Source organism: Pan troglodytes, chromosome 5 (assembly GCF_028858775.2).
Source record: "Pan troglodytes isolate AG18354 chromosome 5, NHGRI_mPanTro3-v2.0_pri, whole genome shotgun sequence".
Lineage (NCBI taxonomy): Eukaryota > Metazoa > Chordata > Mammalia > Primates > Hominidae > Pan > Pan troglodytes.
The window spans coordinates 112,576,091-112,598,837 of NC_072403.2; the positions used below are offsets into that span (position 1 = coordinate 112,576,091).

A 22,747-nucleotide genomic window follows, 5' to 3' on the forward strand; every position below is an offset into this window, starting at 1 on the left:
TCATTTCTTTGTGTTGGGAACCTTCAATATCCTTCTTCTAGCTATGTGAAACCGTATTATATATTATTGTTAACTACAGTCCTTCTACAGTCGTATACAATACTAGAATTTATTCTTTCTATTCGGCTATAATTTTGCATCCTTTAACAATCCTCTCCTTATCGCTCCCTTCCCCCTACCCAAATGGGTTCAGTACCATCAGGTTGCAGGCATCCATCGGGGTTTTGGAATGTACCACCTGAGGATAAGCAGGGACTAAATATCTAATAAAAAGTTATAATCCAAAATAGAAACTTACACAACTCAATAGCAGATAAACCCAAATTATTCAATTAAAAATGGGCAAAATATCTGAATACACATTTTTTTCCAAAAGAAAACACACAAATGGCCATTGGATACATGAAAAGGTGCTCAATATAACATCATCAAGGAAATGCAAATTAAAATCACAATAAGATATCAATTTACACCTGTTAAAATGGCTATTACCAAAAGACAAAAGACAGCCGGGCATGTGGCACAAACCTGTAGTCCCAGCTACTCAGGAGGCTGAGGCAGGAGGATTGCTTGAGCCCAGAAGTTCAAGGCCAGTCTGGGCAACACAGCGAGACCCCATCTCCTCAAAAAACAAAAAACAAAAAAAAAAAAGAAAAGAAAAAAGAAAAAAAATAACACACATGTAGGTGAAGATGTGGAGAAAAGGTAACTGTTACTGTACATGATTGGTGGTAATGTAAACTGTATAGCCATTATGGAAGACAATCTGGAATTTCTTTAAAAATTAAGCATAGAACTATCCAGCAATCCTACTTTTGGGTATATATCCAAAGGAAATGAGATCAGTATCTTAAAGAGATATCTGCACTCCCATGTTCATTGCAGGTTTACTTTGAATAGCCCAGATATGGAAACAATCTAAGTGCCTCAAGATAGATAAAGAAATTGTAATATATATATGTGTGTGTGTATAAATATATATGTGATATATATGTACACACACACACAATGAAATATTATTCAGCTTTAAAGAAGAATGAAATCAGCCATTTTCAACAATATAGATGAACCCAAGGGACATTATGTTAAGTGAAATACGCCAGACATAGAAAGAAAAATACTGCATAACTTCACTTACACATGGAATTTTTAAAAGTTGGATTCATAGAAGGAAAGAGTAGGATATTGGTTACCAGCGGTGAGGATGGGGGAATGAGGAGATACTGGTCAACAGGTATAAAGTTTCATTTATGATGAATGAATAAGTACTAGACATCTAATATACAGCATGGTGATTACAGTTAATAGTACTGCATTATATCCTTGAAATTTGCTAAGAAAATAGATTTTATGTGTTCTCATCACAAAAAAGATAACTATTTGAAGTGATAGGTATGTTAATTAGCTTGACTGTAGTAATCACTTGACAATGTATATCAAAACATCACATTGTATACCTTAAATATACATAATTTTTATTAAAAATAATATATACTAGGAAAGAGTTAAAAATTATGCTTCAAGAAAGCTTTAAAGCAATACTTACTTGACTTGTAATGTATTTGATATTAAATAATATCATGGCCATTTGTGGAAGTCATATAAAAGCTACTCTATATTTAATATGTATAATCAAACTATATTAAAGCACTAGCATTTTCTTCATACAGAAAAGATTTGATTATGAATTACTTTGTATTGTTTAACTTTGCCTATGAAGTGGGTTTTTCACAGTGAAATTATCTATGAATTGTAGAAATCTTACAATAAGGAAAGGATTTGTGTGTCACTACATACATTAGAAATTCAACTGGAGGACTACAAAGTTTAAGGTAAATTTTCTTGCTGCAAATTATCCTAATATGGGCATAGCTCATTTTACTGCACTTTGCGGATATTGTTTTTTTACAAATTGGAGGTTTGTGGCAACCCCACATCGAGCAATTCTATCAAAAGCAATTCTATTGATTTTTCCAACAGTATGTGTTCACTTCATGCCTCTGTTACGTTTTGGTAATTCTACCAATATTTCTAACTTTTTCTGTATTATTATATCGGTTATGGTGATCTGTGGTCGGTGATCTTTTATGTTATCATTGTAATTGTTTTGTAGTGTCATGAACTACACCATATAAGATGACAAACTTAATTGATAATTGTGTGTGTTCTAACTTCTCCACTGACCAGCCGTTCCCCCATCTCTTTCCTTCTCCTCAGGCCTCCTTCTTCCCTAAGACACAACAATATTGAAATTAGGTCAATTAATAACCCTACAATAGCCTCTAAATGTTCAAGTGAAAGGAAGAGTTGCATGTCTCTCACTTTAAATCAAAAGCTAGAAATGATTAAGCTTAGGGAGGAAGGCATGTTGAAAGCTGAGATAGGCCAAAAAGCTAGGCCTCTTAATACCAAGGAGTTAGCCAAGTTTTGAATGCAAAGGACAAGTTCTTGAAGGAAATGAAAAGTGCTACTTCATTGAACACATGAATGATAAGAAAGTGAAAGTTTTATTCCTGATACGGAGAAAGTCCGAGTGGTGTAGACAGAAGATCAAATCAACCACGATATTTCCATAACCTAAAGCCTACTCTAGAGCAAGCCCCAAATTCTCTTCAATTCTGTGAAGGCTGAGACTGGTGAGGACACTCCAGAAGAAAAGTTTGAAGCTTGTTTCACATGGTTTAAAGAAAGAATTCACCTCTATGAAGTGCCAGGTGAAGCAGAAAGTGCTGATGTAGAAGCTGCAGCAAGTTATCCAGAAAATATAGCAAAGATAATTGATGAAGGTGGCTACAATAAACAACAGAGTTTTAATGTGTACAAAATAGCCTAATATTGGAAGAGGATGTCATCAAGGACTTTCACAGGTAGAGAGGAGAAGTCAATGCCTGACTTCAAAGCTTCAAAGGAGAAGCTAACTTTCTTGTTAGGGACTAATGCAACTGGTGACTTGAAGTTGAAGCCAATGCTCATTTACCATTCTGAAAACTCTAGGGTCCTTAAGAATTATGCTAAATCACCTCTGCCTGTGCTCTATAAATGGAACAACAAAGCCTGGATGACAGCATATCTACTAAACAGCATGGCTTATTGAATATTTTAAGCCCACTGTTGAGACCTATTGCTTAGAAAAAAAGATTCCTTTCAAAATGTGACGCTCATTGACAATACATCTAATCACACTCCAAAGCTTTGATGGACATGTACAAAGAGATGAATGTTGTTTTCATGCCTAACATAACATCTATTCTGTACTCCAGGGATATAGGGGTAATTTTGGCTTTCCTATCCTTTTACTTAAGAAATATGTTTCATAAGACCATAGATAGTGATTCCTCTGATGGACCTGGGCAGAGTAAGTTGGAAATCTTCTGGAAAGAATTCACCATTCTAGATGCCATTAAGAACATTCATGATTCTTGGAAGGAGGTCAAAATATCAACATTAACAGGAGTTAGGAAGAAGTTGATTCCACCCTTCACGGACGACTGAGGGGTTCAAGACCTCAATAGGGAAAGGCACTGCAGATGTGGTGGAAACAGCAAGAGAACTAGAATTAGAAGTGGAGCCTGATGATATAACTGAATTGTTACAATCTCATGATTAAATGAACAGATGAGGAGTTGCTTCTCATGGATGAGCAAAGAAAAGGTGTTTCTTGCGATAGAATCTACTGACAAAGATACTGTGACCATTGCTGAAATGACAAAAAGGATTTAGAATATTACATAAACTTAGTTCAGAAAGCAGTGGCAGGGTTTGAGAGGGTTGACTCATTTTGAAAGACGTTCTATCGTGGGTAAAATGCTGCCAGGCGGCATCACATGCTACAGAAAAATTTTTCATGAAAGGAAGAGTCAATCAATGTGGCAAACTTCATTGTCTTATTTTAAGAAATGACCACGGCTACTCCAACCTTCAGTAGCCACAACCATGATCAGTCAGCAGCCATCAACATTGAGGCAAAACCCTTCACTAGCAAAAAGATTAAGACTCACTAAAGGCTGAGATGATTGATAATATTTTTTAGTAATAAAGTATTTTCAAATTTAGCTGTGTATATTTTTAGACATAATGCTATTACACACTAATAGGCTATGGTATAGTATAAACAGAATTTTTATATGTACTAGGAATCCAAAAAATTTGTATGACTTGCTTTATTGTGACATTCACTATATTGTGGTAGTATATAACCAAACTCATGATATCTTCACGGTATACCTGTACTGATCTGGTCCCCTGGGAAATTCACTGAGAGTGACAAATCTATTCATTAGACCCTGCCAATACATTTAGAACTGTCTAGTTTGGAGATTATGAACTGTCTTTTCTAATTAAATGTAAGTATGATTCTTTCAACAGACCTTTGAAGTAGGGTATTTGTTGAAGACTCTGAAAATGGCTAATTCAGCTGCAACAGTCTTTCCCGATCCAGTAGGTGCTCCAAGTAGGACATTACAATCCGTGTGATACAATGTATGAAATATTTGTGTCTGTACAGGGTTAAAGTGGCTGAAGTTGTACAGGGCTTCATATGCTTTACATCCCAAAGCTGTGATTGGTAAAGGCTGAAGATCCAGTAATTCTGAAAAGACCCAACAGGATGGCTATACGACAATTGAAAAACACGCATAATACTGAATATTGTATTATAAATAATAGATTATAGTAATCCTTAGTTCCTTAGACAAGGAGAAAAAACTTAACACAAATTCTTATATACCCATTACAGATCTGGCATTTCAACAAATATGTCACGCAAATAACCACATTTACCATATTGACATACTGGATGCTTTTCTGGGGGAGTGCCCTATAAGCCAACTATAATGCCATATCCTTCTTTTTCCAATCAGGAAAGTCATTTGAATAACAAGTATATGCATGTTATAGAACAAAACCTAAATCTGTCTCAAGTGGCAAAAAAATTAAAACCATTTGCAGACTTCAACACTGAAATGATTACTAACAACAAATTACTTTTGTTCTGTTAGACACTGACCAAGCAAGAGCAGTTGAGTTAACTATTGTTGTCAATGGAAAGTAAAATGAATTTAGGGTAATTCCAGGTAGAAAATTGGGTGGGAGTTTTAAAGCAAAGCATGACTGAGTAAACAAAACCTGCCCTGAGAAAACCTAGAAAGAAACTAGATTTAGTTGTTTCTTATTATGTGGATGGGAGGCCTAGGGAATTAGAAACAAAATAATTTAGAGAAACAGTTATACACCCTTGAATTCAACAGACCTTATATTTTCCATAATCCAGAAAGGTATCAGTTAGAAAACCAGAAGGCCACTTTACTCTCAAGATTATTTCATGAAAGATAAATCCAGTCATTTGAAATTTGAACAAGAAGAAATAATCCATAAGGTAACATAGTATTCTGTACCTTGAGTTAGATGTTCATGGTACTGTTTCAAAATGAAAGTATGGCAAATTTTCTTCTTAAAAAATGTATTTAAAAGTCAAAAAATTAATTTAAAAAATTATCCTTTCCCCACTGCTCTATTCAGTTAATTACATAGGTAACTGAGGGCTAACGACACACTTTCTACACCAGACTGTAGGTTTCTTAAATTTTCTGAAGCACTGAAAATTGAGGCCGGGAGCGGTGGCTCAAGCCTGTAATCCTAGCACTTTGGGAGGCCGAAGCGGATGGATCACCTGAGGTCAGGAGTTCGAGAACAGCCTGGCCAACATGGCAAAACCCCATCTCTACTAAAAATACAAAAATTAACTGGGCGTGGTGGTGGGCGCCTGTAATCCCAGCTACTCGGGAGGCTGAGGCAGGAGAATCGCTTGAACCCGGCGAGTGGTGGTTGCAGTGAGCCCAGATCATCCCACTTCACTTTAGCCTGGGTGAAAGAGTGAAACTCTGTCTCACAAATAAAATAAAATGAATAAAAAATAATCGAGAAGGAAGGAGGGGAGGCATTGCAAGTTAATGCTTGTAATGCTAATCAAAGCCGAAATATGTTCTTAAAAAGACTAAAAAATAAATAAATAAATAAACTGCATATTGCATATTTACTGATGATGTTAAATTACAGTGCTTTACATTAGTGAAAGATGAAGGTTTTTCTTGGCTCATTTGGGCTCAATGATAATGACTATATATTCAAAGAGACCCTGGAATCATTGAGGTTATATGTCTAATATCAACTGAGATGTTATGGTGGTACATTTATTGTTTTTAAAAATGTAGTCAGAACTCAGCTAATTATATAAATAGGGCGATACATTCTTGGTCATTTGGCAGACAAAAGATAAAATGAACATTGAAATAGAATGTTAACGCAAGTTAAGATCAAGTGCTATACTCAAAGATTAATGATGTTTGAAGCATGTATTTTAAATTAAAGCACCAAACATTTTTTATATATTTTATTCTGAGATTCTAAATATTACATGTAGCACATTTGATGAAAGAAGACTGGAAAGATTCCCTTCAATGAGTAGATCACTAGATACTACAATCTCATTATTTTTCTATGTTGACAAGCCTTTTAGTTCTGTTCTGCCAAGATATCAAAGTGGAATTAAGCCAAAGTATAAAGTATCTCTCTTTAAGATAAGCTAAGATAATGAATAGGGTACACATTTGACAAAAATGGCAAAGTTTAAAGTCACATTAAGACCTCTTTCAATTCCCAAAGGACTGCCAAATAATGAGTTCATTAAAAGTAGTGAGGACTATATTTTTATTCTGAAAATGACAAAGGGTTTCTCTTTGGAAGAACCATATGAGAAAAAATATGGACTTTCATTTTTCTATAAATTAAGGCCCTCTTAAAATCAATTCTGAAAAAGAAGAAATAAACTTATTATACTAGTTAATTAACAGATTAGTTTAGGATTTTTTGAAATAGAGTATTTCATAGGGCACTTAAAAGTATCATTGTAAACATTTATTCCTGAAAAATCTGCTTCTATATTAAGTCAAAATAAAAAGGTATTTGTTCACGTCACCAAAATTTAAAATGGATTTTTGCAAGGTATGACAGTGAAAAACACTATTATATGATGTTGAAGATTACCATGTACCCCTTTATAATGTTAGGGCAGAGGGATAAAACTAATATAAAGTGTTCCTATTTCCCCACATCCTCTGCAGCACCTGTTGTTTCCTGACTTTTTAATGATCGCCATTCTAACTGGTGTGAGATGGTATCTCACTGTGGTTTTGATTGGCATTTCTCTGATGGCCAGTGATGATGCACATTTTTTCATGTCTGTTGGCTGCATAAATGTCTTCTTTTGAGAAGTGTCTGTTCATATCCTTCACCCACTTGTTGATGGGGTTTTTTGTTTTACACTGTTGGTGGGACGGTAAACTAGTTCAACCATTGTGGAAGTCAGTGTGGCGATTCCTCAGGGATCTAGAACTAGAAATACCATTTGACCCAGCCATCCCATTACTGGGTATATACACAAAGGATTATAAATCATGCTGCTATAAGGACACATGCACATGTATGTTTACTGCAGCACTATTCACAATAGCAAAGACTTGGAACCAACCCAAATGTCCAATGATGACAGACTGGATTAAGAAAATGTGGCACACACACACCATGGAATACTATGCAGCCATAGAAAGGATGAGTTCATGTCCTTTGTAGGAACATGGATGAAGCTGGAAACCATCATTCTCAGCAAACTATCGCAAGGACAAAAAACCAAACACTGCGTGTTCTCACTCATAGGTGGGAATTCAACAATGAGAATGCATGGACACAGGAAGGGGAACATCACACACCGGGGCCTGTTGTGGAGTGGGGGGAGGGGGGAGGGATAGCATTAGGTGATATACCTAATGTTAAATGACGAGTTAATAGGTGCAGCATACCAACATGGCACATGTACACATATGTAACAAACCTGCACGTTGTGCACATGTACCCTAAAAGTTAAAGTATTAAAAAAAAAAAACTAATATAAAGGGTAGATGTTATTTGCAGGACACAAACTCACTTGAGGTATATGGAAATCCATTCCATAGTGATACCATAATATGATTCCTTAATATTAGCTTTTTTGTTTTTGGTGTAGAAACACAAAAGATGGGGGAAAATTCCCCATAACTCACTGGTATGTTAGTTAATTTAACATACTAGAAATAAGTTTAAGTAAACTGGAATAAACACAAGGGAGAAAATAAAAGTTTTACAGAGAGAACAGATTAAATGATGAATGACAAATGAAATAAAAAGGGAGTTATAGAGAAGTTATAATGATTACAAGTAAAACTTTATTAAGGTGTAGACATTTTTCAACATTAATTAAAACAACCATTTTGGAAAAATCAATGATTCAAATCAGCATTCACCATGTTACCTGTATGAGGAGGATGTCTCTCTGGTAGAATTAGATGTTGAAAGTTGATAATACATACTGCCTCAGCACCCAACCATCTATCAGACACTGCTCGGATGTAGTATTGGGAAGGCAAAGGCTCAAAAATAGGGATTGTAAATACCAGTAGTTGGGCTTCTTTACTAATGACCTAATATGAAATACAGTCAAAAATAAATATGGATATTCTAATAGCATAAAGGCCTTATTAGTCTATTGTTAAGATAACGGTATCTCTACAAGATATACTAAAGACAAAGTATCTTGAATTTCTAAATAGCTGAGATATTCAGAAACTTTAGAAACTTGTGCATGGTGCCCTTCTGAGGATACTTGATAGAAGGTAAAATTTTATGGCCAATTTATATTATTTACATATGCATATAATCATGTATTAACAAGTTACCAATTTGACTACCTGAATTTCCCAAACATCATTCATTCAATTACATAACTTCATGATTTTTACCTTACCGAATTACCATATTGTTTACTTAATATTTTTTGTTAAGTTCTATCAGTACCTAAAATGGAATACCGGAATCACTTGGTACAAATAGAAGGTAACCAAGAAGACAAAAGCAATGAATACAAAACACTGCTATGAAATTCTACTGTTGCCTACCCAAGACTCTTACCTGAAGCTTGCTTTATCTTTGATAAAAACAGAAATTACGAATGAAGCATCCGTTAAAGAAATACCATCAAATTGAGTCTTTGTCTTGTGATTTATAAAGAAATTTGGAAGAAATGCTCTTTTAATCCAATAGTATTCAGTATTTTGTGCAGTGACCCTTAAGATTATTATTGATCCTACCTATTTTACATATTCTACACCTCTGGAACCCAGGTCTTAAACCATGGTAAAGATTATCCAGTCATGCATTGCTTAATCACAGGAATGGTTCTGAAAAATGTGTCATTACGTAATTTTGTCTTAAGAACATCATAGTGTACGTAGACAAGCAGATGGTATAGCCTCCTAAATATCTAGGCTACATGGCATAGCCTACTGCTCTTATACAGCATGTTACCATACAGCATGTTATTGTATTGAATATTTTAGGCAATTATAACACAATGGTACTTACCTATCTACACATATTTAAACCTAGAAAAAGTAGGTGAAAATACAGTATTATAATCTTATGGGACCACTATTGTACTGTTGTTGTGTATGTGGTCCCTTGTTCACTGAAATGTCACTATGTGGGGCATTACTGGTAAGTGAATTTCTTAAACCATGATCACATGGAATATACCAATACTATAACATTTAATCACTGTATTCTTTTAAAACTAATAGGAAACTAAAACATAAAATAAAGTTTTAATTGTACTATAAAATTACAGAGAAATAAAAGCAGAAACTGTTAGTATAAATTTTTTTACAATAGCAAATAAGGATATATTCACATATATACACTTACTTGTTTTTTTAGAGCTAGAAAATACTCTGAATGATAAATATGATCATTTGTAGGATCTTCTACCCAAATCCACCAAGGTTCTCCTACTGTCCCATGTACCTAGAAGAAAAATAGCATCCTGCTACTATGCATATCATAACTCAAATAAGGGATAGCATCCAATCTTCTCACTCTAGAAGCTTTATTGATATATCATTTATATTACAAAGTTTACTCATTTAAACATTTCAAGTATACAGTTAAATGATTTTAATATATTTCCAAAGTTGTACAACCATCACCATAATCTAATTTTAGAACATTTTCACCATCTCAAAAATAAACCTTGTACCCATTAGTAGTCACTACCTTTTCCTTACAGATTTGCCTATTCTGTAAATTTCAATTAAATAAAATCATATAATATGCAGTCTTTTGTGACTGGAGTTTTTAATTTACCATGATGGTTTCACAGTTCATCTATGTTTTAGCATGCATCAATGCTTTCATTCCTTTTTATTGTCTAATAATATCCCACTGGATAGATATACTGTATTTTGCTTTATCCATTTCAATGTCTTTCTCTCTCTCTTACTCTCTCTGTCTCGCTCTTCCTTGCAAAACCCAGTCTTGTTCAGCAAGCATCTCTCCCTCATGTGACTCAAGAAAAAGTGACCACATCCCCTGGGATAATTTTGATTGGCATAAGTCAATCAGCTCATGGGATTCCCCTCCCAACTGCTGTGGTAAGGCGGAGGCACATGACAAATACTGGCCCAATTAGACTGAAGAAAAGGTCTGTGGTCCATGTTCTGGGCTGGAGAAGTGGGGTGTGTTTCCCATGCTCTGTTTAATGCAAACAAAAAATCCTGAAAACATTTGAGAAGTATCCAAAAGTGTCAGCAGAGCAAATGGGTGAAAAGTTCCTGGTCTTTGAATGACATCTTTAAACAGAAGACTCAACCATCCTTAGGGCCTATTCTACCTGTGGACCTTTCATTATGAAAGATAATATACTTTGGTCCTTAACTCAGCTTGAGGCACGTCAAGTTTTCCATTCTTGAAGCCAACAGCATTGTGCCTGACAGTGATAACTATTAAAATCATTAAGTACTCTGTCTTACTAATGAATTAAATCAAACTGCAGATTTATTACAGATATTGGTAGGAGATAGTGTAAGAAATACAAAACTTCCACTTATTTCAAAAATAGTCTATTAAAATTTCAAATATGAGTTTATGGGTAACTGTAAATTTATATTTATGTGAAACTTTATATCTATAGAAATATTAAATATAATTTTGTATCATCTAGTCCCAAGGAAAATTCTGTAAAAAACATTATTATTATTATTATAATACATGTTTATAGCTGAGGAAACTAAAGGAATTAAAGGTTTAGACACTTTTAAGACCAACGTAGAATTGGGTTAAAACCATGGTTGGGTAATTTTAGAGCATACTGTTAAAATTCATTCACATTAAAGATGTATAAACATCAGGTAATGCAGAAGATACTTATTTAATTAGAACTTTACAATAACATGTGAAATAGGCACTGCTATACTATAAATAGTGATTTCCTTGTTTTCCCTGATTGGCTTCTTGAATGTAAGAACTGAGCCTCACTTGCCTTTGTACCTACAATCTCTAACATAGTAACTGGTACAAAAATAGATCTTTAAAAAATGTTGATTGAATAAAAAGAGAATCTGGTGTGTATCTTTATATACATAATAATATCTAAGCTATCAAAGGAGAAGAAGGAATTAAAACAGAAACAAAAACATGATGGGAATCAAGGATGGACATTCTGAAAAACTGTATAGTGTTAAATATTCAGAGAAGTAAAGAAAATAACTGAGAAAAATGTATTTATTATGGCAACCCATCAGTCTTTGGAGATCATGGAGAAAGTAGTCTCAGCAGCAAAGAAACAGCTGATTGGGGGAAAATATAGAATACTTTTCTACAAGTCTAATGTTTCAAAAAAGGAAAGAATATTAATTTAAGAGACATCAAGATGAAAAATGGCTCTTTTTACCATGAAAAATCTTGAATTTTTTGGAAGGCTAAAATGACAAAGTAGACATGGCAAAAATGAAGATAACATAGAGAAAATAAATGAAGATAGAACTAATATAGCAAAGTCTCTATGGAGTTAAATCCACTAACCTGTTGTTCATTGTTGAAATTTAGGTTTCCTAAATGTTTTGAAGGAATCTCACTGGTTGACATATTACTAATATACCATGGTTTTCTTGAGGATGAGAGTAAATATTGCTATAATTTTTTACTATTATTATTATTTTTTTTTTGAGACGGAGTCTCCTCTGTCGCCCAGGCTGGAGTGCAGTGGCACAGTCTTGGCTCACTGCAAGCTCAGGCCTCCCGGGTTCATGCCATTCTCCTGCCTCAGCCTCCCGAGTAGCTGGGACTACAGGTGCCCACCACCATGCCCGGCTAATTGCTGTAATTTTTAAAATAAATCCTCAATATATATTCTTTTTAGAGGATTTTCTATATGCCTTAGGAACAGATGTAGTTGAGTCTGTAGTACAGACATTTTTGTTTAACACAGATATAGCCGTTTTCCACTTCTACCTGATCATTCCAAGTGAAATCAGCATAGATGCTGAGTGTCACTCGGAGGACAGTCCTTGTGATGGGCTGAATGGATGCTTCCATCATAACAGAAGGAATCTGATGAACACATTGTTTGACCTTCAGTCCAATATTCACATGATGTAAAATGTGACCTGCAAGAAAAATATCACATAGAAGAAATGTGTCCAGGCAGAAAAAAGCAATATAATCTGACTTGTAAATGGGATTTCAGAGAAGGTGATTTTATTACTTGTTTTATGATTTGCTATGTAGAATAGCTGACATTCTTGACCTGGCATGTTTGAATATTTTGTAATAGTTAACTTGAATTAGCAATTCACAGTTTTTAAAGTCAGTATCAAGGTTTCTTTAGCTATTAATAGGGTTCTTAAAATTACTGAGACTTGATAGTGTTTAAACTACAATAAACAGACTCACTTGAATATGAAGAGATTTTTGCTTGATTTTAGATAAATGAAAAAGATTTCTAAATATGGTAAAATTTTTATTTTGATTAAAGTGGAAATTCACAATACCTTCTTTTACACCCAGCAACATATTTTATTTGCACAAAACAATACATTCAAACATATTTGCTTCCTTCTTACCTATTTCATCTTTCCTCATGTCTTTCAGCTTATCCACAGTAAGCTTTTTTTCTTCTAATCTTGTTAGGATGTGTGGTGGTAGGATTGAAAATTGTCTCAAAGGGCTAGCCCAACCCCAAAGCCTCTTGTCAATGACTTTACTAAGATTCAGGAGCCTGTAGGTCATGGTAGGCCAACGTTTCCTCAGAGCAATTTCAAAAAGAGCACGGACAATTCTAGCTGCATTCTAAAAAATAATAGGAGGAGATTGGTGGTTATACCCAATGTGCTTTTAAATTTGTCAATAAATTTATTATTCAAACTCAGTCTGAAAAGAAGTGCAAGTCAAGCTGCATCCTTGAATTGTGGGGTAATATCTTTTCTCATATAATCCTAATTATCTTATTATTTCTACATAAGAATAATCCTATCCTTTATTTGTGGATGCTACTTGCTTACTCTCAGAGGGGAAGCCTTATTTCCAAGTTCTTAGAAAGCTCTACCTTCTAAACAGGAATGAAGTAGGAAGAGACAAAAGGCATGCAAAATATTTAGGAGGCTGTTAAGGCATCTGACTATAAGAGACAAGGACGCCTCTTGGTGAATAGTGGAATGATTAAATTTACAAGGCTATTTAGAGGATTAAGGAAGACTGGGATCCTGTTAGGGAAAAAAAAAATAATGAGAGAAGGGTGACAAATGAAATACTGATTAGTGTAGCTACTCATATGAAAGGGCCATACAAATGGCTTCCTATAAACCAAACAATGTGTTAACTTGCTTTACATATATTGCCTCATTTAACTTTTACAAAAACTGCATTTAATTGATATTAATATTATGATTTTATAGATGAATATACTAGGGCTTAAAGAGGTAAAAAATTTGACCAAGGTCACACTGCTAGTTGGTGTCAGAGCATCTACTCAAAGCCAGGACTAAAGGACTCCAAATATAACTGAGATTCTAGACTCAGTGGTCTGAGGATAACTTTATTAATAGACATATAGAAAGTTATAATGAATGTAGTCTTTTTCTTCACATTTCTACAGCTAGCTCCCATTTATTTTGCCTCCACTCCTCTATCATTAACTTTGCAGATTGTTTTATTAAAGATTGTTTTTTAAATGAACTTATAGATACCTTCCAAAGTCCAGTAACATCTGTATTTGAAAATAAAGAATGTTCAGTCTGGTTAAAATCCAAACAAGAGATACAAAACTGAAAAGATTTCAAATGGCAGACAAACAATCCAGCCTAAAATTATGAGGTCAAAAATGACAGATGAGTTAAAGGCTTTCATTTCACATTTTATATAAGATATGCGCTGTCTTTTGATAAATTTGACTATTTTGTTTCAGTATTAGAAATTAAAGTACAAAATGGTAGATAGAAGTATGAGGACAGTTCTGATATCCATTAAAAATGACTGAATGGGTCTTTATAAGGCCCAGAGAATAATAAATAAAATTTTGATTACTGTATCTACCAAATAGGTTTTCCTACCTCATTCCCACTTGTTCTTATAAAAAACTATCAGGCTAATTTTCCTGTCTTTGAAAGTATGTCATTTTAATATTTCAAGATCTACAGTTATCCCCTCAATGCTAAAAGAAGTAGGAGAAATTCCATATGACAAGATACAAACAGGACATGTTAATCTAGAATGATATAAATTGGTTCAAAATAAAAAGTCTATAACATGTACAGTCTAGAAAAGTTAAGCATAGGCCTTTAAATAAAATCCTAGGATATTTGAGCTATAGGTTTACCTTAGGGGCTGAGGAGAGAAAGTTTAAAAAATATAGAAGAAAATATCATTTTACAGAGTTGAGAGAGTAGTTGTTCAATTACTGATAGCTTAAACTTAAAATGTAATAAAGTATAATTTATCTGATGCATTCAGGGATGCTAAATCCATAATGGCTGTTTAAGAAAAACCAGGGATGCTTTGAGATATCCTTAATCAGAAGTTGACTTCCTGGATACCAATCATGAAGAGAATTAAAGTTTTACATTGTAAGCAATTCTTATGTCAGTCTCTGATAATATCTTCATAATCTTGAAGCAAGCAGAAATGTTGCCAGATTATTCATCCGGAACCCAGTAAAACTTTACCTTTTATTTAAATGATTAACTATTTCAATATAAAATCATTAGAAAATATAAAATGACAATATTACATTACTTTACAGAAAAACAGAGAAAACAAAGGAGATTAGAAAATTATTCCTATAGAAGCTATAGGGTTTAAAGAATATATGAATATTTTCACTACATCTATATTAACTTTATATAATTTATGAAATCATCACCTGGTATCTTGGTTACATTGATTAAATTACTACATGCATTCAAAATGTTTACCAATATATCTTGGTTTGTGTTTGTAAATATTCCATGTTTAAAGGACTCCTGAGTACTCATGGCTATTAATAGTGATATATTTAACACAAACATTCTTTTTCTATATTTAGTCTTTCTTTGAACAAAATTACAAATATAACAGCAGAATCATTTCCATATTTAAAATAAAATTAAGCTTTAATTTCTTCTTAATTTATAAAAGGAAGTATTCAATAAAATAAAATTAAAAAGCCTTGACAGGTAAATAATTTTTTTAAAAAAGTATGTCTAGAAGGGAAATCTTTCATTTGAAGGATAAATAGGGTAAAATATAACCTACTTTACTTCACATAAGGGCTTGAATATAAAAACACAAATATTTGAACAGTTTATACCATGGTATTTTTTAAAAGTTATAAATTAAATGAGCTGTAGTTTAGGGAATAATTTTCTTTCTGTCCTCAATGTTTAAGTTTCAACAGTAGAGAGGAGAGATTACTTTTGTAAAAACCAGAGACATCACACTGAACATATGGTAGGAAATATGTTTACTACGCCTTGTTTAATGATTAAAAATATTATTATTTCTAATATTTGGTAAAAATCTAAAAAAGTTCCACAATCTTTTCTTTATGCTTGCAATATTCTTTAACTTTTCTCTTTATAAGTACTTTATATTCTTTTACTTTATAAGTAAAAGAAATGAAATTCATCATTTAAAGTAGAAAAAAATCAGGTATCATTTTAAAACTTTGTAAGAAACATCAACATCACCAAAAAAAGCCCTATCAGTCACCAAATCTCATCCCCAGTCCTGTTTTATGAGCATAGATTACATAAAATATTTACAAATTAGCAGAACCAGTTCTAAGTAAAATGATGGTTTGGTAGCATGTCACAAAGCAATGCATTCATAGTACAGCATGAATTAACACCTTGGTCCTCTAAATATATTCAAGGAAGAGAAAACTGGAAGGGAATAAGATTCTTACCTGTGCAACATATGCAGAATCTGATATAAGGGAGAAACTGTCCATTTCTCCTCGGCTGATATAAGTTTGAAGTAAGATGTTTATTTTCCCATAACTATTCTCTACACCTCCAGGAGTGGAGAGTTCACAAAAATTGCTTAATAAGGTATCTAACTCCTCTATTTCCTCTTCTCTGACCTAGAAGAATCAATGTATTTATTGGAATTTTGGGGCTGATTTATTTAAATTTTTCACATTGAAATTAAATACATTGCATGTTTTTAAAGAGTTTCCATTTACTATAATGCAGCATTTTTCTTTCATAGAGTTAAATAACAATGATTTTTCCATAGGTAGCTAAAAAACTGCAATATGAAATGATCTTGAGGCTGATACAATTACATTTTATTATTCATCACCAATATTAAATTTGCCATTGACATATAAAAATTTGATATGCCAAAAAATTAAATCTTCTGACCTCACCATCCTTGAATTGATGAGATTTCATATTTTATTTGACCAGAGTAAAACCTCTGCCCAACTGGATTAGGGCAAACTTGAATTATCTTCAAATGCATTCATTATAGTCATATATTTTTATATGGTATAATACATTCATAGCTTAAAGCCATGAAGTACTATGATTCAAAGTATTAAAGTTTTCACTGTTAATAAGATTAAATATTAATACAGGTACAGAAATACTCATATCTAAGGTTTGAATCATACAGGTACTTTTACATTTTCTTCAATGAGCCTTATATTGCAATAAACCAAAATCTTCATACTACATTCTTCAACAGTTTCATTACTGCAAAACCAATTTAAATTATTTCATGTGGAGTACAGAGAAAAGAATGATGTCAGGTATGATGTAATATTATAATCTAGGACAGTGGGTCTTATTGATAAATGAAGAACATTGCTGATATTCCAAATGTGATGTGCCATACAGCTTATATGGTATTAATGAGAACCTTTTATAAATGAATGAATGCATACATGTTGTATGCATTTGATTCAAATTTCAAGAAATCTTACCTTAATTTGATCAAATTCTTCAGCTTTGGAGACTATGGCAAAGATATCACCTTCTGTTTTGTGAGCATCAAAGAGTTCATTAAAGGTCTACCAAAGTAAGTGTTATATTTGATTAAAATCAAAATATTTTAAATATTTTAAATTAAAAATGTGACTATAAATTACACATTTTAAAAGAAATTTGAGCCCTAGACAGTGCAGTTATAATGTCTGTGTTACAGTATTTAAAGTCACTGCTTTATAAACATCAACAAATTTATCAGACCAAAGAAAATTCCTAGAACATAATTAGCTAAGGAAGATCTTTAGCAGCAAAAAGATGGATGATGAATAAAAGTTAATAACATCTACACTAGATACCTTTAAAAAGTTAATAAAATTCTGGTTTGTGCTTATTTTCAGCATGGCCATGTGGAAATCTGCACAATTCACGAATTCTAAGCTGATCATGTATCATAAAATTCAGAGACGTATATCTAGAAAATATGTAGTCTGAAAATTCTCAAAATATTACTAGTGAGGACATAGAGAAAATTAGAAAACTGAGTTGAAAAAAATCAGTCAAAGGCCACATAGATTGAAGACAAATGCTAAAGAATGCCTAAAGTTCCTGCAAAAGAACAGCAAACAGGTTTAGGATATAGAGTGGTAGCAACACACCAGCAAGTGAACAAATTTAAAAAGTTACTTTGACAAAATGAGTGGATGTGAATAGGTGATGGAAGGAGTGAAAACCTAGAGACAACGTGTTGGATTGATTTCAACCAGATCACAGTTCTGAGATAATATATGTTTAAAGGTTTTGAAGAAACCTAAAGTGCTATACAAATAGAAGGTTTATTTGGGGAAAGACGGGGGAAAGTTAGTAAGCACATGAGGTGTTTTCTGAAAACCGTTACATGTAAAAGCAAATGTGCCTTGACTTTTTAGGCTTGTGTGTGTTTATTGCTTGGGATACACTCATTGAATAGGATGACAAGAGGTTCCTTAGTATCTGAAGTTTTATTTTTTTCTTGTCTTTACTGAGGGTATACTGTTGAATTCATATAAGTTAAATGGATTTTGTTCTATTATTTGCTTTCATTATTTTGCATTAATAATATATTATGAAGTCTAGAAAGTATTTGCATCTAAAATTAAACATATTTGCATTAGTATAATACCTCAATGGTGTTGTATTTAATATAGTAATGGCTGGCAGTTCTACCCAAATCAGTTGAGGAAAAATATCCAGTTCGCTCCTCAAAACGAATCATCTGAGCTTTGTCTAGTTTTCGTCCAACTTCAATGACCAACTGTTCTCGATGCTTTCTTAATGTTGGGTCAATCTATGGCAAAAAATATATAAACAGTTGAATACTGCTTTAGAGAGTAACCATTTGCAAACATATATTTATTTATGGAAATTAAAACTTTTCTTAATGTTTTAGTTAGACTTTTTAATTACAATTTTTAAAGTACATTTTTCTACATTTAGGAAATAATTGAAAATATTTTATGCCATTAAATAAAGGAAGCTTAAAAATTCATTAAAATTATCAATGTGCATATTCTTTTCAGATACCAATATTTTGGAATCTAAAATTCTTATATGATCTTATGATCTTTAAAATCACAAAGATTAAAAATCAAATTTTAAATACTCAATAATTGTCTTCTTTCTCCCATACTAAAGTAAATAGGGATTTTAAATTGTCAAATCATATTCCTACTTTATTATCAGTTATTTGGAGAAATGATAGCAAGAATGCTTTCCCTGTCAAAATCAAGATATATTTAGAACTGCAAAGTTATCCGGCCGGGCACAGTGGCTCACACCTGTAATCCCAGCACTTTGGGAGGCCAAGGTGGGTGGCTCACGAGGTCAGAAGTTTCAGAGCAGCCTGACAAACAAGGAGAAACCCCATCTCTACTAAAAATACAAAAATTAGCTGGGTACGGTGGTGCGCGCCTGTAATCCCAGCTACTCAGGCGGCTGAGGCAGGAGAATCACTTGAACCCAGGAGACAGAGGTTGCAGTGAGCCAAGATCATGCCACTGCACTCCAACCTGGGCGACAGAGCGAGGCTGGAGTGCAGTGGCGTGATCTTGGCTCACTTTACTTACTTTTTACTTTTATTATTATTATATGCAGATGGGAGAACCCATTCTAAAGTAAATAAAGTTGACAGTGAATTTTTGTATAGTTTTAAAACTATTACTTATCTAATACTTTTTCTAATCAGAAATAATAAAACATAAGATATTAACAAATATTCTTGTTACTATAGTATTGTGTATAAATATATGTATGTACACATGCCAATTATTAAGGAACACTCTGTAGTCATGAGGAGTAAAGTGAAATATGACCTTTAATGGAGTAGGGGGAGTATTAAAACAATTTAGAAATCAATTAATGAGTTAACACTACTACCATTTGTTCTAACTTAGATATTTATGGCAGCTTATTTATGTACAAAATATAGCTAAAATAAAATTTAAAAATCAGGAAAATGGAGCAAAAGAATATCAACTGCAGGGAAGTAAGATGGAGTCAAGAGTTACATCAGCAAATACAAAAAGTCTTAAATGTTTGCTATGAGTGATAATATATGTATCAGGTTCAACTTATAAAACTATTTTATTAATCACCTATTACTAAACCATCAAAAATATGCTAAACTGTTTTATCTGTGTTAGTTCATAAGAGTTTTGTGGCCACAAATTTGTATTGAGTAATAACATTAAAACACACAAATCAAAAAAAAAAAAAAGGGTCAAGATTTTCTGACGTATAAAGGTACTATGTATCCAAAAGGTCTTTATACTGGAAAATGATAGGCAAATGACTTTTGATTATAACCTAGTACTTTAAAGTCAATTGATGTATTTATCTTGTTCCAAAATTTGAGATGGCTTAGTCCGTAAAAATAAATTGTTTAGTTTTTGTTTTTCTTTACTCCTTCAAAACATTTTCATAGTGCCACTAAGTCTTCTCAAAATGCCCATATTTGTGATGGGAACAACTAGTGCCATATTCTTTAAATGTGTAAGGTTACAGGTTATAATGCAGTTATATTTTATAACAGAGCAATTTGGCTGTAAATGTAAACATTCATTTAAAGATTAGCACAAATTTCAACTGAGAAGAAGAAAGGTAGGTGAGTCCCATCTAGAGTAAATCTAAGTATAAAAACCTAATAACGGCTTTAGATTTAACAGCCTCAGAACTAATTGTTGCTGCTGCTTTTCTTATTTTTCCTCCCCCGAGCCTTAAGTTTCAATTTTCCCATGGTAAAATCTACTGCATAGGGAAAGAAAAAAATAAAAGAAATAAAAATTAAAAAATTGGTAACTGCTTTGATAACACAATTGGATTCATATAAAAACTAAGTCATAGTAAATTAGGGGAAACTATAATTTTGAATAAAGTTCAACTTATTTACAAATTTTGACTTAATACTAGTTAATATCCATATGATCATTGTAGAATAATGTTTTCATTAGACAACAACTGGATTTTATCTGCAATTAGGACACATTTACAATATATGAAGCAGAGTTATAAAGGAAAGACAAGATTTCACAGAATCTATAAGCCACACGGACCACACAATTGTAAAGTTCATAGGAAGAACTGCTATCAAATGCATCTAATTCTCAGTCTATGTATATGGACTTGAATAGTGGAACTGATTCCAGTCCTCAAACTGTTAAGATAGTAACTCCTTAATGGTATATTTAAATTTCAGAATAGGGATTAGAAGAGACTTGATAAGAGGAACAGATTGTATATAACCTAAGCTGATTATCAAATATGGTCTATAAGTTTCCTCATGTTTAATTTATTCTAAAACGAAATTTCTCACAGTTTAAAAAATCACACCAAAATATTAATATCAAATAGAAATATACCTGAATACATGGATAATAGTACAAAGATTAACATAAGTATTTGTAGAAAAAGATATTTAAATATAGCCTGCCTAATAACTACAGGGGCCTATCTAATTTTTTGAAAAATATTAAATCTCTTGTTTTTCTTCTAGGTACCTCTTTTCAGATGAGGTAAGAGCAGCAAACAAATATCTATCCTCATATCAGGAAAGAACCAAAAAGAAGGTCTGAATTTTTTTTTAATAAATGAGTTTTCTACCTGATAAGCCTTGTGACTGATGCCATATGCTAATGGATTTGCTCTCATCCGTACATAAAGATAAGTGTAACTTATCCACTTCACTGCTTCTTCCACATTAGTAACTGTTCCCAGAGCAATCTGCAAATCAAAAATATGACAAAAATTAATGTATTAAAGTTGAACATAAACATTACATCAAAGTCCATTCTGTCAGAGGTGAAGTTTTAAAAATACATCATTATGCAGTATTTTTAAAAAGGTAGGCACAGTGACTGGACACAACACTTTGCCAATTAATTAAAATCAGTCCTGCCTCATTTAATTGAGAATGATACATGAGAAATGTTATCTTTCAGAACTGAACTTACTCAATATTATGGCAGACGATTATTTTTCTTTAAAAGGAGTTTAATTCTACATAGCATTAAGGACATTTGTTATTTTATTTTCTTATTCAGTATACAACTTATTTTAGTTTCATTTTATGTGACTACACTGCTGAAAAATGTAAGTGTTAAGTGCATCTGAATAAAAACAAAACATTGTTAATTCTATTCATTTTTATCCTAATTCTGTATACTGTCATCACCAAAACCACAGAGGGGATAACATTAGCTTTTACCTCTCAAGATACGAATTTGCAGGACTGTGAGTATGAAGATGTAATATGAATACAATAAAAAATTCACTGTTTTGCACGAAACAAAGCAGATTTTGTTGTGATTTATACATATTAATAATACATACATTTTAACAAACTCATGTACAAGAACAGGGAGTGGTTTTTATTTATCAGTAAACTTAACCTATGGAAAAAATATTCATGCATTTGAACCATAATGAACAGTGGATAATTCTTCAGATTGTATCTTGAAAGAAAATATTGTTTTAAATATAGCATTTAATGTAGCTTTGTGATATATTAATTAAATGAAATCAAAGGTTAATAATTTAAAAACACAACAATAGCATATAAGAGCTGTATAACAAAGAGAAAAAATTATTAGAAGATGATATTAACAAAGAATTTCAATGAAAAGTTTCTTAGAAACATATTTCCTTAGCCAATGGATCTATAGGTAGTAATTTTATTTTTACTTAAGGTACTTATTTTACTTTAAAAATTTACCCACGTTGTAAAACTTCATAGTTGTATTTTTTTTTTCCTGAATCCTTGACTGAAATTGTTTTTAATCTCCTAAAACTTTAATTAAAGGAGAAGAGATGTTCCCTACCTAAATTATTAATTTTAGGAGAAAAAAAAGGAAAAACAAATCCTCTCGATTTAGTCCTAATATTAAAGA

The 22,747-nt window shown here is 32.5% G+C and overlaps 1 protein-coding gene across 4 annotated transcripts in view; it reads right to left on the minus strand.

Annotated features, from left to right (window-relative positions):
* ASCC3 (activating signal cointegrator 1 complex subunit 3) overlaps positions 1–22,747 on the minus strand; it is a 374,689-nt gene that overhangs the window by 127,199 nt on the left and 224,743 nt on the right. For all 4 annotated transcript variants that reach the window (XM_518652.9, XM_009451715.5, XM_063813310.1 and 1 more), the window contains 9 exons: positions 21,462–21,581; positions 18,487–18,651; positions 17,324–17,410; positions 16,301–16,477; positions 12,984–13,209; positions 12,373–12,527; positions 9,790–9,888; positions 8,342–8,510; positions 4,368–4,588 (listed from right to left, as the gene is read on the minus strand). In XM_518652.9, coding sequence (XP_518652.6) covers positions 4,368–4,588; positions 8,342–8,510; positions 9,790–9,888; positions 12,373–12,527; positions 12,984–13,209; positions 16,301–16,477; positions 17,324–17,410; positions 18,487–18,651; positions 21,462–21,581 — 1,419 coding nt within the window. The remainder of the gene's footprint in view (positions 1–4,367; positions 4,589–8,341; positions 8,511–9,789; positions 9,889–12,372; positions 12,528–12,983; positions 13,210–16,300; positions 16,478–17,323; positions 17,411–18,486; positions 18,652–21,461; positions 21,582–22,747) is intronic.